The 15,372-nt window shown below is 45.2% G+C and overlaps 1 protein-coding gene across 2 annotated transcripts in view; it reads left to right on the top strand.

The window, feature by feature from the left end:
* Window positions 1-2,747: 2,747 nt before the first annotated feature.
* The window catches only part of Ccdc60 (coiled-coil domain containing 60), a 150,051-nt gene continuing 137,426 nt past the window's right edge, over window positions 2,748-15,372 (top strand). For both annotated transcript variants that reach the window (XM_040731531.1, XM_040731530.1), the window contains exon 1: window positions 2,748-3,280. In XM_040731531.1, the coding sequence (XP_040587465.1) occupies window positions 3,191-3,280 (90 nt within the window). In that variant the 5' untranslated portion in view covers window positions 2,748-3,190. The remainder of the gene's footprint in view (window positions 3,281-15,372) is intronic.

Here is a 15,372-nt window from a genome sequence, read left to right as displayed (position 1 = left end):
CTCCCCAACTAAGTAGATTTAGAGGTATTCTGGGAGCTTTTCCCCCTTAAGTAGTTGATCCCTGAATTAACAAGTTGATCGAAGAAGTGCTTTGGTTCATATGGCTATAAAATAAAATAGTTAACATTTGCCACGTGTTTATTACATGCCAGCCAGTGGACTAGATGTTTTCTGGACATTATATCATTTTCATGGGCGTACAATTTCCACCACTCTATAAGGAGAAAATTAAAGCTCTAGGAGAAATTATTTGGCTAGTGTTGCACAGCTGGTAATTGTGGGTTGGGATTTAAACACTGGTTTAATTCATGAACCACATGCCTGTGAAGAAGCCAAATGGCATTTGCTTGGACGCCTCAAGCACTGGGGAGCCCACCCATGGCTTTAAGCTGTATAACCCTTGACCAGAGGAGGGAGATGACACCAACCATCTGGGACCAGAGCTCTGTGCCCTTGTCCCTTAGTCCTCCGTGATGGGAATGAAATGGGTGAACTGTCAGCGCACGTGACTTTCACACGGGACAAAAACTGAGGCTGAGGGAATGGGAAGAACTTCACTCTGGCCTTATGACCAGTCAACAGCAGAAGCAGGATTTGAACACAAGCCTTCTTATTCCAAAGCCTTTCTGATTTCCCAATTTTCATTTGACACAAACAGGTGACTAATGGCAAAGAAATGAACACTGACCTCATTGAGCACTTTCTTTGTGCTAGACCCAGCAGTTCATGGGAACTGGCTCCTTTAGTTTCAGCCTGTTCCAACTAGATGCTACAACTGAGGCTGTTTGGTGACCAAGTTGAGGGCAGAGCCCAAGCCACTTTCCAGAAACTATCCACAGTATCCAGGTCTTAGAATCACCCAAGAGCCCCTCTGCAAGTGAATGAACAAAACATGATCTCAAGGCTGGAGAGATGGCCTCACAGTTAAGGGTGCCTGCTGGCTTGGTTCCCAGGGCACACATGGGACACTTCACAACTTCATGTAACCCCAGATCCAGGGGAATCCAACACCATCTCTGGCTTCCATGAATATTGCACTTAAGTGAGCATGGGTGAGCGTGGGCCCTTGAGTGCACACATACACACACACACACACACACATACAGAGGCATGTACAAATAAGCATACATGCACAAACACACATGTAATCTTCAAAGAAAACATTGCCTGCATTCACAATAGAGGTTTTCTTTTCCCACCATGAAGAATGAAGTTACACAGTTTCAAGGAAATGGCTAGAAATGAAAAGTGTAGTGTTGGTGAAATAAGGCAGACTCAAAAGGACAAGAATCGTGTGCTTTCTTGTTTTCTCTTACATGTTAGAACCAAGGGGAAGAGTGTGGAAGGGGAGAAGTGGGGGAAGGCACAAGAAGAAGTGAGCTGATTGAGTCACATTGCACACACACGTGCAAACACCCTAATGGAGCCGGTGCACAGTTAACACTACTAAACAGATGCTAGGCTTGCGTGTAGACTTCCTCGGGCTGGGTTCGAACCCTTCTCCTCCGGTTCCTCCACTTCACCACCCTCACCCACATCGCCCTTGTAAGCTGTCCCTCCTCAGCTCTCTGCTTTCTCACACCCAGCCCTGCCCTCTAAACATGGCTTTGTTTATCATCAGCCTTCAGGAAACACTCCATGGTTGCTGAACGCTACCCACAGAGGACGTAGACAGACCCAGGCTTCCTGTGGAGAGGAAGGTCAGATTCAGTCTTGGTACAGAAGACAGGAGAGAAAGCAGCATTGTCAGAGGGAGGCAGTTTGCATTCTGTAGAGAGCTTCCAGCAGTGGGACCCGGTCGAAGGAAGATGGAGCCATGGTGAGATCGGAATCCTCACACCTCAAGCTTTAGGAATAAAACTCAGACGGGATTGAGGCAGAATAAAATACAGCCAAGGGGAAATCAAATCAAAATATATGGATTAAATTGCTGCAGGCTGGCACAGAGCAGGTGATCAATAAATATCAGACAGCATTAACATCTGCTCGGCTGTGAGCCCAGAGCAAGCGAGAACGTTGATACTTCCCAGAGCCATTAACAGCACCCCTCCACCTGCGCTACCCACTTGTGTTATTTCTTTAATCCTTCGCCAGTAGTAATTCCACAGCCCCCATTTAAAGACCTGGAAACCCAAAGCTTTCCAAGTTAGGTTTCTTACCTCAGTGAGTAAAACCTTGGGGTTTAGAAACAAACGGTTCTGGACTGGGATGTCAGCCAGTTCAGGAATGTTGTGTTGTGAAACACACAAACAGCGCATCGTATATTGTTGGCTCCCAATAAATGCCATGTACACACACACACACACACACACACACACACACACACACACACACGCATACATCTATATCTGCATATGGGTTTTAAAAGTCATGTAGGAGTTTTCAGGTTGGAAGGGCTTAAATAGGCACCTGCAATTGACAACTGCATACATTTGAGCGTTTAATACAAAGTCCGAGGAAACACTCTTAGATGAACAACAGGAAGAACCCGAACTTTGAAATGAAGAAATCTTGGAGGCAAGTATAGAGAAGGCTGCAGTCCTCCGGCCTGAGCAGAAATAAAACAAACAAACATAAAACACCTCCTCCACCCCACCCCCTCCCAAAAGAGTTTAGACAATGTGGTTCCCTGGCCAGCCACCTGCTCAGAGCCAACTTCTGCAACCAGGAAGAGTCCCTGTCCTCACCTCCACCAATCCCAGGCAAGGAGGAAGCTCTCAGGCGTCCGGTTGCCAGGTAACCGAGCCAGTCCTACCTGGCAGTTAGGCCCCAAGGCTGAGCCCCGTGGTGGGGCCGCCTTGCTCCCTTGTCTGGCTGGCTGGGCGAGGGGTGGGGCTTTTGTCTGTAGAGTTTTATATTTTTCAGCTCACATTTTATTTTGCTTATATGAGAGAGATATACCCTCCTTGAAAAGAGGGGGCACTTATAAAGTGACTTTGTGCAAGTTGAACAGTCCGGGTTTGCCTGTGGAACTTCACCAGATTTCCCTACCTGGGACATCGGATGCTCAGCCTTCCAACTAGTCCTGGGAGAGACCTCCTTGCGGTTCCTGGACTTGGGACTTGTGGGATTTGGAAAATCTTGTGGGCCTTTTCACACTAGTGAGTGCTGAAGTCGAAGATTCTGGATAAGGCAACAAAAAAAAATCCTTCTCTTGAAGGCGTGGGCTAAAGCCTGAGGTATTTTCAAGATGACCAAAGTGCCAGCCAACAAAAAGTTGCAGAGTGTCCCCAGCAAGAAGGCCCTTTGGCCCTCTTTGGACTCAGATCAACAGACTCAGGTGAGTTGCCTTTCTCTGCTGAATCAGAGAAATGGGTTAGGTTTGGCCGCCTGGGAGAGGGGAAGGGATGAGGGCCTAGGTATAATTAAATTGTCCAGACATCCCTGTTGCTTTGGATGGTTGGTTTCTCGCAGAGAATGAAAACACGAATCAGAACTTCGAGCTGGGCCCATCCTATTAGCCAGTAATTCCAAAATGATGAGCTAAATCGGCAAAGACACTGTAGAGCGTCAGGGGGAAATGAAGATGAATTGTAGGCTGGGATCACAGAACTCAGCTCCTGATATCCACCGAGTGAAAGAGACAGGTCCTCCCCCACGCTTTGTGGATGGAGTGACTGGCTGCTGGGTGTCACTTTTGGGGCTGAAGGCTGGGCTGACTGTGGCACCTGCTGTGCGTCCTCAAGCAAGTTTCTCAGTATCTCTGAGCCTTCTCCTCCTGCGTACTGAGAATGGGAATGTCAGCTAGGACTAAATAAGGACGAAGAGAAGTCAAGTACAGTAACTGGTCTATCTACATGCATGTTAGGTGGGTCTGTGTCATTGGTCCAGATGCAAATATCATAACTGGGTAGATTATGCTTTAAGCATGTTTAACTCTGAGATGTCTTAGAAGTCATACTCCACCATGGTTAGGCAAGGGAGGGAGGTGGAAATGCCCACCTTAGTCCGCCCACAGGGATTCAGGAGGGCTCAGAGTCATGCCCCCAAGAACCATGGCTTGTGGTGGAAGAGTCTTAAACTCACACATGGTCCAGAAAAGCAGCCTCTTTTGTTTTTTTATGATTTTGTTATTTTTATGTTATGTGTACGAGTGCTTTGCCACTGTGTGTCTGATACCTGTGAAGTTCACTGGGTCCCCCAGAACTGGAGCTAAGGAGGATTGTGAGCTGCCATGTATGTACAGGGAATCAAACCCTGGAGTGCTCTTAACCTCTGAGCCATCTCTCCAGCCCCAAAGCTGCTACTCTTGAAACAATAATGCCTCTTCACTCACCGCTCCTTGCCCCACCCACTGAGGCTGATACACAGCTATGGGTCTCTCCTGTCACCTCTAAGCACTTCGCTGAGTGTGTTTGGCCCAGAGCATCCCCCCTCTGGAAACAAACTTCCAGGCGGAGCGGGAAGGGAAGGAGAATGGTGCAGTGAGGTGACTGTCACAGGAGGGGGGTTCAAAGGACACACACAGCTGGCTAACCCCCGAAAGTTGTTCTCTGACATAGGAAGTGGGTCTTAAGAAAATGACCACACAGTGCAAAAAATTTCGGAAAGGTAAATAGCCTTACTTCTTCCAAAGGGTGCATAGCAGCCAAACGAGCAAACATTCCCAGTGGAAGTCCCTTTGAGGTTTATTATTTATTTATTTATCTATTTATCTATTTATTTATTCGGTTTTTCGAGACAGGGTTTCTCTGTATTGTTTTGGAGCCTGTCCTGGAACTTGCTCGGTAGACCAGGCTGGCCTCAAACTCACAGAGATCCGCCTGCCTCTGCCTCCTGAGTGCTGGGATTAAAGGTGTGTGCCACCATCGCCTGGCGAGGCTTAGTTTTTTTGAGGTCCTGTGTCTCACTCTTTAATTTATTTATGTGCATTGGTGTCAGGGTGTCAGAGCCCCTGGAACTACAGCTACAGACAGCTGTGAACCACCATGTGGGTGCTGGGAATTGAACTCAGGTCCTCTGGAAGAGCATCTCTCCAGCCCCCTATGTCTCACTCTTGAGTGATGTCAGTTCCTCATCACATTCTCATGCCATTGGCTAATACAGAGCATCATTTTCTAGGAAGAAAGGGAAGCTGAGCACACATTTTGATTTCAACAAGTGCTGACCCTGGAGGAATTTGAGTTTCTGATAAGTGGATGCTTCACAATTTTTTATGGAGTTTGTTTTATTTAACTTCCATAGAAAAGACAGTACATTTTGTTTGCATTTCCATATGACCTCCTCATGTACACCACACAAATAAATAAAATTTATTGTATTTATTAAAAAGACATCCTTTACCTGCTGTTCCTCTTTCTAAGACATACAACGACCTCAGGGTCTCTCTTGCCATCATTTGGAGGATCGCACCTTTCTGAACTTCAACATTTGAGAGCTACAGGAATGCACTGATTAACCCCACCTAGGCTTATGACAAACTACAAGGAAATATAGTGGCTATAAAGACAGATCTTGGGGCCAATAAAACTAACAATAATTTTAGTTGCCACCACCGTGATGATGGCAAACTAAGGACCAAGGCTCAGAAAGGACAGGACCCAGGCAAGGGGCAGGGCTGGGATTTGAACTGGAACTTGCTCATTCCAAAATTCAGTCCTCTGCATCCCCTTGCTAACCCAGAGTGCCCAGCGTGTAAGTGGCAGGAAAACAATCATGTTGTGGGAATTCATTCCGCCGATAGGACTTGGGGTACTTGGCAGAGTTAGGGCAGAGTTTCTTGTCTGCAAACATGACCCTTTAAAGGAAAGGGGGGGCAGTTACGCTCTCTCTCATGTGGTAGTTGGAGGTTGGACTGCAAGTTCCATTTGCTCCCCCCCCCAGGCAGAATAGAAGACCACTACGTTATGTATTTGTTGTGTATTCGTGAGTGTATTCTAATAAACACTAAGCACCCCCTTAAATGAGCTCTTGTGAATTTGCCTATATCTGCCTACACAATTAGATGATTTCCAGGCCTGTTTTGGAGAGGGAAGGGAAAGATTACATAAAGAAGAATGACAAAGTGCCAGGCTGGAGGAAGAGTGCAGGAGACATAACTCCCATGAGTGATTGGGCATCCCCAGGAGGAAGGTGGGGCCCTACTGCATCCACCACATGGCCATAGTGTCGACTGCCAGCACTGCCACAGATGACTCCAAAGCCTCCAAGGCTAGTCATTTCTCCTTCTCACGGAGACAAAGGTTGTGAGATCAGAATTAATGGTGCACTGATTGCTTTCCTGTACAGCCTCTTCATGTGACTCCGTTTTGCTGGGGTTATTGTGGGGTTGTGCGTGCGTGCGTGCGTGCGTGCGTGCGTGCGTGCGTGCGTGTGTGTGTGTGTGTGTGTGTGTGTGTGCGCGCGCGCGTGCACTGTTTTGTTTCTCCCAACAGACGGAATCTAAGCATGCAAATCCCCTGGTTGAAATCTTTTGTTGAAGAAAACTTGGGGCTTCCTGATCTCTTTAGGGGTTCTGTTTCCCTTTGCCCACCACAGAAAGCCAGAGAGAATCCAACAGAGGAACCACAGTAGAGAGAGGGTTCAAGTGGGAGATTGCAGGGAACCCAGTTTCTGACTTGGAAAAGGCTAAGAGCCTTATCAAACATCCCCTCAACATTCCAGAAGTGTGGTGACATTGGCTCTCCAGACCCAGAGTTACTACTTGTCATCATTAAACTCTAAGATAGAAAAGAATGTTTTTGTTGTTGTTGTTGTTTTGGTTTTTTGAGACAGGGTTTCTCTGTATTGCTTTAGAGGCTGTCCTGGAACTCGCTTTGTAGAGCAGGCCTGCCTCTGCCTCCTGGGTGTTGGGATTAAAGGCATGCGCCACCAACACCCGACAAAAAGAATGGTTTGAACGTGGCCAGATCCTAAAACTTCCAGAAAAACGTTCCGAGAGAGTCCCCTTCTAACTCAACAGAGTGGCACAAATAATGGCAAGATTCTCCAATAAGCCATGTGGGTTTCTGCCCTAGCTCTGCCTCTAGGTCGATGACCTTAGACAGATTACTTCCTCTCCATGTCCTGCTATGCAATTTAGTGAAACACATGTGCCACTTTAAATTTGTATTGGGGGCACTAACTGTTGAGGGGTGGCACGTGTCCCCAAGTACCCACAGTGAGGTCTGAAGAAATTCTCTCCTTTCAATTTAACATGGGTTCTGGGAGCAGGGCTCAGGTCACCAGTGTTAGGAATAAAGCATGTGGGGGACCTTGGCGGACTCAGGTGAGAGACCAACACACCAGACAGACAGCTTAAGTGACTAATAGTCGGAAAGAGAGCAGAAGTGGGTGGAGTTTTTCTTTTAAAGGGTCCTTTGCACCTGAGTGCAGACTACATAGTGATGTAGCAGCCATAGGACCCTGAGCTGTCCAGGATACTGCCTGAGTGCATTCTGCCAGGTACCACCGGGCAGGCCAACATAATGCCGGCATCCTTACAATCAGGCTTTCACAGCAAGCCCCTTTCCTTCAAGACCCGCCTTGCCCATTCTCATTTCTTTGGAAAAAATAGGACACTTCTCTTTTATGATGCAGCTTCTGTTTTATAATGGGTTTTGATTTTTATATTTATTTATTTATTTATTTATTTGGGCCACTATAAAAGCAAGCTGCACCAGTTAACCAGAGGAGATGTTAAAATGTGGAGCAGTTATTTATTTATTTATCTATCCATTTATTTATTTATCTACTTATCTATTTATTTATTTATTTGTGCCACTCTAAAAGCAAGCTGCACCAGTTAACCAGAGGGGATGTTAAAATGTGGAGCGGACTGTGTCTCTTAACTGCAGACGACTTTTGGCTAAAAGGCTCCACCCTGGCAACACCGCTCTTAGAATCAGATGGGTTTGTGGGGGTAAAATTCAAATGGAACCTGTCACAGTCCGCGTCACTGAATGCTAGCCGCCATGGTGGGTGGTAGTGTTTAATCTCTTTAATGCCTGGAGGGTTGGGGTCACATCCCTGAGTACACTGGGCCCCTCAGAGCCCGAGGTCCAGTTCTCTGCTGAGAACCGAGTAGGCAGGTGAGGAGAGAAGGGGATGAGGAGCCAGGTAGGACCCTCATACCGAATGCACCCGAGCCTGAACATTCACGATGAGGGCTCTGCCCAGAGCCCCAGCTCACCCAGCACTCTGGGTTCCCGGAGTCCAAGAGGGACAGGCAAGAAGTTTTAGAAAGAGTCTCTGCTGCCACAGGAAGCCCCGCTAGGAGGACAGCTGGTTCTCCTCTCAGCAAAGGTTGGAACAGTGGCCTGGAGAGGGAAAGGCACTGTGGAAGCCAGCCTGGAGTCCGGTGATCTCCAGACCTCTAATCAAGGACACCACACTCCACTAAATCACTGATTACCCAGAAAACATAGTAAATTGTCTAATGACCGCTTGTGATTTAATGCTGGGGAAAAGATAGGCAGACAGACCCCTGTGTGCCTGGCAAGATTTGGGCCAGGAAAATAGCAGGAAGCCATTCCTCTCGCCAAGGGGACCTATGGTGACTGCACAGGACAATTGCACTTCACAGTCTTGAGTTATTATTTTTTGTTGTTGTTGTTTGTGTGTGTGTGTTAATGTTTGTTCTTTCTCCTTCCTTCCTTCCTTCCATCCTTCTCTCGTGGCCTAATGCTCTGAGCTGGTACTACTCGCCATAGAGAACCTTCACGGTGTCTAATTGCAGACCCCATGACAGCGACTCCCCTCTCTGTTCAATCGGGAGGCAGGAAAGATCTGGTCCACTCCCTCCTGAAGTAGGAAGAATGGTAGGCAGGCTCTGCACTGGACAGAATGTGGTAGCTCTTTGTCGCTCTCCAAGGAAGCAGCTGTGCATCCCGAGGAGGGGGAGAGTGGAAGGACGGGATGGGCAGAGCACAGTCTTCCTCCTGTGACATAGGCAACAGAGACCCCTGAGGAGCCCCAGCTTTGAAGTCAGACAAGTCAAGTTCCCCCTTTGGGCCTGTCTAGGGTGAGATCTGTGAACTAACTGAATTGAATGGCATTAGGTCCATGAGGTAGGTGTTTTAACAGGTTACATAAAGTGATGGGTAGGGGGTGCTGATAGACAGCCCAGGGTCTGTCGGCTCCTGCTGTTTCTCTTCTCCACCTGGCCATGAATGCCGCCACCAGTCTGAAGCCACACTCATCAGTGCAAAATCTGGAAGAGCTGACAGTAGGCTGGGGCCCCAACATTAACAAGGCCAGACCCCAGCTCAAGGAGAGGCACAGGAGGCAGGTCTGGACCCATTTTAGATTTGTATGAAAGCTAAAAAAAACCTCCCAAGAGTTCACCCTGGTGGCAGAAATTACCGACCCAGTTTGAACCTTTAGGTTGCTGAGAAGGAAGCGGCCATGGAGGGTGACTCAGGCCTGTATGTCCAGCCTCTTGGAAGGCTATGGCTGGACAGATCATGAATTTGAGACCAGCCTGGGCTATATAACCAGACTCTGTCTCAAAATAATTATTCTTAATTAACTAGTTAATTAGAACGAGAGTGCCCACGAGTGTAGTTCAGATCGCTTGGATTTAACTCTCAGCCTGGTCCCGTAACTCACACTGAAATCCCATAGGGAACCAGAAGTTACAGAGAAAAATCAAAGGAAAACACCAGGTATTGACTGCAAACAGACACACACACACACACACATACACACACACACACACACACACACACACACACACACACGCACACAGAGAGAGAGAGAGAGAGAGAGAGAGAGAGACAGACAGACAGACAGACAGACAGACAGAGACAGAGACAGAGAGAGAAAAACCAACAATCCAGTGACATAAACATGAATTTGTTTCTGTCTGGAGGTGGACAGCTTCTGTATTGATTCAATCACTGTCTGTAATGCTACAGATTCTTCTCATGGTTACAAAATGGCTGCCCCAACTCCAGGTCTCACAGCCAAGCTCCCTGATTGACTCTCTAATGAAACAAGTCAAAGAACCCTCCCCGTTTAATGTCAACCAGTGTCTCACTTGCTGGAGTGGTTTGCCATTCTTTGCTCAGTGTAAGAACGACTGGAAAGGCTTTTCTAACCCTGACACAGAAAGCAGGGCAAGAGGCAGATGGTTGTGTTGGAGATGGCGCTGGCGCTGGGTTGACAGATCAGTAGTGACTGATATAAATGAGCTCATAAAACCTCCAGCACTGGGAGTCCTGTGTCACACACCCACTGATAGGTGAATCTTAAAAAGACAGGCATTCTTGTCTCAGCCCAGTGGTTTCTCAACCTTCCTAATGCTGTGACCCTTTAACACAGTTCTTCATGGTGTAGTGACCCCCAACCATGAAATTATGTTTGTTGCTACTTCGTAACTATAATTTTGCCACTGTTATAAATAAATTGCGATGTAAGTATTTTTGGAGATAGAGGTTTGTCAAAGGGGTCACGACCCACAGGTTGAGAACACATCCTAGTCCTACCCAACAACTGTATTTGCCCACATGGGTATCTTATGGAATCCATCAGAGGGCCCAGGGTGGTCATCCATCTCTGTTGTCAACTAGCCTGGGTTTAGAATCACCCAGGAGATGGAGGCACAGTGCTGCTGGTGTGAGCCCATTTCCAGGGAATGAACTCATTGGAGAGGCCCACTCTGAGTGTGGTCTGCACTATCCAATGGGCGGGGCCTAGACAGCACACACAGAGAAAGGGAAAAAGCCACCCAAGTCTGAAATTCTGCTCCTCTCAGTTTCCTGGCCACCATAGTGAGATATGAGGACACACCCTCACCAGCACGCCTCGTCAAACCCTTAGAAACTGTGGGCCACAGTAAAGCTGTCCTTCCCAAGTCATCCCCATCAGACACTGTAGGCACGGTGACAGGAGAAGAACAGTAACCCAGTTGGAACACTCAGCTAATACAGAACCCCAAGCGTGTAGCAAACACAGTGGATGCCGGGTGTCACTGGGAACTTCATTCTGGGAGCTGAGGAGTGCACTCACAGCATAAGGGGAGATCCAGAGCTAAGGGAAGTTCAGGAACTGCTTAGCTAGGCCATCACATGGCTGTAAGGCACTTGGTCTTGACCCCCCTCGCTACATCTGCACATTCTGCAAACCTCAGCCATCACTGCTGAATCCAAATGTTGCATGAATCCATATGGGCTTCAGTAGCAAGAGGCAAAAGAAGCCAATTAAATCTTTCTCAGGCTGAACAAACCATCATCCTCCCCCCCAATCTTTCTGACAGCTAAATTCCAAATCTAAGAAGCTAAAATCACCAGTAACAGAAACCGTCTATCATGAGATAGTGGCATTTTCCCCATTCTGAATTCCTGTTTTCAAACTCTGCCAAGGACACCTTCTGGGGCTCAATTCAGATCTCAAAGATTTCTGCCCAAGCTGGAATATATACAGTCGGAGGCTTATGTAATAACTTGAAAGTCAGCTGTGTGTAGTGATGTGCATTGCTGTTGGCTTCAACGGATGCTGTAACGATACGCGACACACAATTACTGAAAATAACGCTAAGTATTTTATGTAGAAAATTACTCACAAGTTACCAAACCCAGAGAAGCCCAGCAGATCTCAGCTAGCGACTGGACTGGAAGCCGAACTCCAGGAAAAGAGAGCGAGACTTCCTGTGTGCTGTCTTTTATGCCTTCCCCCGTAACGCCCCTAGCCATGCCCAAAAGTGGGACTGGCTAGTGACGTAGTTCCGCCTACGTACGTATACGTCTTTACGTCCAGCCGTATACGTCTTTAGTCCTGCCTAAAGTGGGTGTGGTTAGCGGTGTGGTAAACCGCCCTTTTATTACCTCATCTGTATGCACCTCTAGTAAATCACATGTTTAATGGCGGCATAGACTTAGTAAGTCACATGTTTAATGGCGGCATCAGACTTCCTCCTACAATTCCCCTTTTAGTCTAAAAAAGGACAACTAACTTGTGTCCATGAACAAAATGTATCAAACATCTATTCTATCTAAACCTAAACTCATCTGAAAGAAACACCCAAATATGAACACCTCCTTCCAATCCCAACTCTAAAATAATTGAAAACTAACACTAACAGGTGTAATCTTATAATATCAATAGTAGGGAGAGGGGGCGTGGAATTCTCAAAACTACTTCCTGCTGAGATGGGACGATGATAATCTCATGGGGACCTGTGAAAAGAAAATGTTAGTATAACAAAATCTCAGTAGATCAGACAGTCTCAGTATGGCAGGAGATGCTTGATTGAAGTTCCTGACTAGGGTTCTAGTGTTGATTGAAGCTCTTATCTTGAAGCTCTGGTCAGATTGTAGAAGATGTGCTGTTTCAGTTTCTTGGTCCGGAGATGTGTAGAGTGATGTAGTTTCAAGCCAGTTTCAGGATAGTGCTTGTCAGGTGGAGTCAATGATGTGGGGCAGTTCAGATGCCTCCAGTCGAATCAGGTGAAGTCAAGGAAGTGGATCCTCATTCTCTTTCGGAAGCAGTTGAAGATTGCTGTCAGGAAATCCCTTGTTCTCTGGAAAACTCAAACATTACTGTTAACAAAGAAATATTTTAACTTTCATATGTAAGCATACAGAAGAGGTGACAATAGGGAAGATGGAAAACCTGGAGGAAATTAGACTGTTCAGAAAAAGAAATCCACAGATAACAGTCCCTCATTTTATTTCTTCTGTCTTATATCAATGGCTCTTTGATATAATACAGAAATTCTGAATTGTATTTAAATAACATGCTTGGGTTTAGAGTAGGAGAGCCAATCCAACTCCAAAGCCAGCTTCAGTTAAATGAATGGGAATTGAGGTATGTGAAGAAATAAAGATAAAAGGATACTATGAAAAAGCAATATAGAGAGATTTAGACTTTGATACCACACAGTGTGTGTTTGATGGTCCTCAGGGTAGCTATTCATTCTTCTACAGGAATCCATATGTCCAGTATTCTTTGCTGAGTTTACCTGTGAATACAAAAAACAAAACACTTCTCTTTCCTTTTAGGAGGTCCCTTTACCCATGGTGGACTATGAATTTGTAGATGGGCTGTTATCTTCCTCCTCCTGAGATGTTTTCTGTTCTGATCGAATTTTAATTAATTTTGATGGAACCCAAATCTTTTCTTCTCCTGTGGAAACAAAAGCATAACCCCTTCCCCAACGTAACACATATCCTGGTTTCCAGACTGAGGTCATAACATCCTTAAAATACACCGGTTGGTTCAGTTCAGAAGTCTTCTCTGTAGTCCAGTGTCTTTCTGCTGCAGTTTGTCCTTTTTCATCAGCATTAAGAAAATTCAACGTTAGTAAAGCATTGTGTAACCTGTGTCTAGGTGTCTTTGTTTTCCCTGGCTGTTTATGAAGCATCTCTTTTAAGGTTCGGTTAGACCTTTCAATTATTGCTTGTCCTGTGGGATTGTAAGGTATACCAGTTACATGTTTTATATTATAATATTTGAAGAATTGTTCCAATTTACTGGAGACATATGCTGGACCATTGTCAGTTTTTATTGTTTTAGGTATACCCATAACAGCCATTACCTCTAAGAGGTGTGTAATAACAGAGTCAGCTTTTTCAGAGCTGAGGGCAGTAGCCCATTGGAAGCCTGAGTACGTGTCTATAGTATGGTGTACATATTTCAAACTGCCAAATTCTGGGAAGTGAAATACATCCATTTGCAAAAGTTCATTTCTGTGAACACCTTTAGGATTACAACCTGCTGGTAATGGAGTTTGAGTGTACAATGAGCAACTGGGACAATTTCTTACTATTTCTTTGGCTTGTTGCCAGGTGATAGAAAAATCCTTCTTTAAACCTTTGCTGTTAACATGGTGTTTCTTATGAAATTCTGAAGCTTCCAACACATTACCTACTAATAAACGATCAATTTCATCATTGCCTTGTGCCAGAGGACCTGGCAGACCTGTATGGGATCTGATGTGTGTTATATATATAGGATGAGTCCTGTTTCTGATGATTTCCTGCAATTGTAAAAACAATGAGGTTAATTCTGTATTATCAGGAACAAATTCTGCAGTCTCAATGTGCAGGACAACTCTTTCTGCATACTGAGAATCCGTGACTATATTGAGAGGCTCTGTAAAGTCTTTAAGTACCATGAGAATGGCATATAACTCTGCCTTTTGTACGGAGTTGTAAGGGCTTTGAACTACTTTACTTATATTTCCTGATTTATACCCTGCTTTACCTGATTTGTTTGCATCCGTGTAGAAGGTAAGAACTCCAGAAATAGGTGTTTGCCTCACGATACGTGGAAGAATCCAAATTGTTTTCTTTATGAATTTGATTCTCTCTGTTTTGGGATAGTTATTACTAATACTTCCCAAAAAGTCACTGCAAGCTATTTGCCAATACTCATTATCCTTCCATAAGGAGGAAATTTCCTCATTCGTTAAAGGTACAATAATTTCAGCTGGGTCTTTCCCAGTCAGTTGACGAAGCCTTAATTTACCTTTTAATATCAAATCTGAGACCTTTTCTATATAGGTTTTCAATTTTTTATTCTGTTTATGTGGCAGAAATACCCATTCTAGAATGATGTCGTCCCTCTGCATTAATAGTCCTGAGGGGTATTCTCTAGATGGTAAAATAACCAGAATACAGTCCAGATTTGGATCCACACGGTCCACATGTGCTTCTAATATTCTCTTTTCTACCCATTCTAATTCTTTTTCAGCCTCAGCTGATAGTACTCGTGGGCTGTTTAGGTCTTTATCTCCTTTTAAAGCCATTTTCAGGTGTTTTAAATCATGCCCTTCTACACCAATAATCGTCTGTAATTGAGAGATTTCTCCTAATAGTTTTTGAAGATCATTAAGAGTCCGGTAACGATCTCTTCTGATCTGTACTTTCTGTGGTCTAATTTTCTGAGCATCTATTTTATAACCTAAATAGTTAATAGAATCTCCTCTTTGTATTTTTTCTGGGGCAATTTGTAATCCCCAGCGAGGCAAAATTTCCTTTACTGCCTCAAACATCTTTTCCAAAGTATCCTTATTTGAATCAGACAATAATATGTCATCCATATAATGATATATTAACGAATGTGGTCTTTCTAGAATCCTAAAGGCAGATGACTCGAGGGAACCAGAAAAGAGAATCCAGTATCAGGATAATCAGGACTCCAGGTTTACAGTTTCTAGGAATTAGAGGATGAATCAATTACATCAGGAGGAGATACAAAACATATATTTTGGCAAACTTCTATACAATATCATAGACCCAAACTTCCGGTTAAGGTAAATAATAGGGTGATTTACGGATTACTGGACACCGGAAGTGACGTCACTATCCTTAATCAGCAGTCCTGGCCACAAAACTGGGCTTTAAAAGAGGTTAATGTTCAATTCTTAGGGATTGGAACCCTATCTGAAGTTAAACAGAGCGTTAGATGGATTGACTTTATTGGGCCAGAAGGACAGAGAGGAAGGTTAAA

The sequence above is a fragment of the Mesocricetus auratus genome, unplaced genomic scaffold (genome assembly GCF_017639785.1).
Source record: "Mesocricetus auratus isolate SY011 unplaced genomic scaffold, BCM_Maur_2.0 Super-Scaffold_100025, whole genome shotgun sequence".
NCBI lineage: Eukaryota > Metazoa > Chordata > Mammalia > Rodentia > Cricetidae > Mesocricetus > Mesocricetus auratus.
This window is presented reverse-complemented; position numbering and strand designations above follow the sequence as displayed.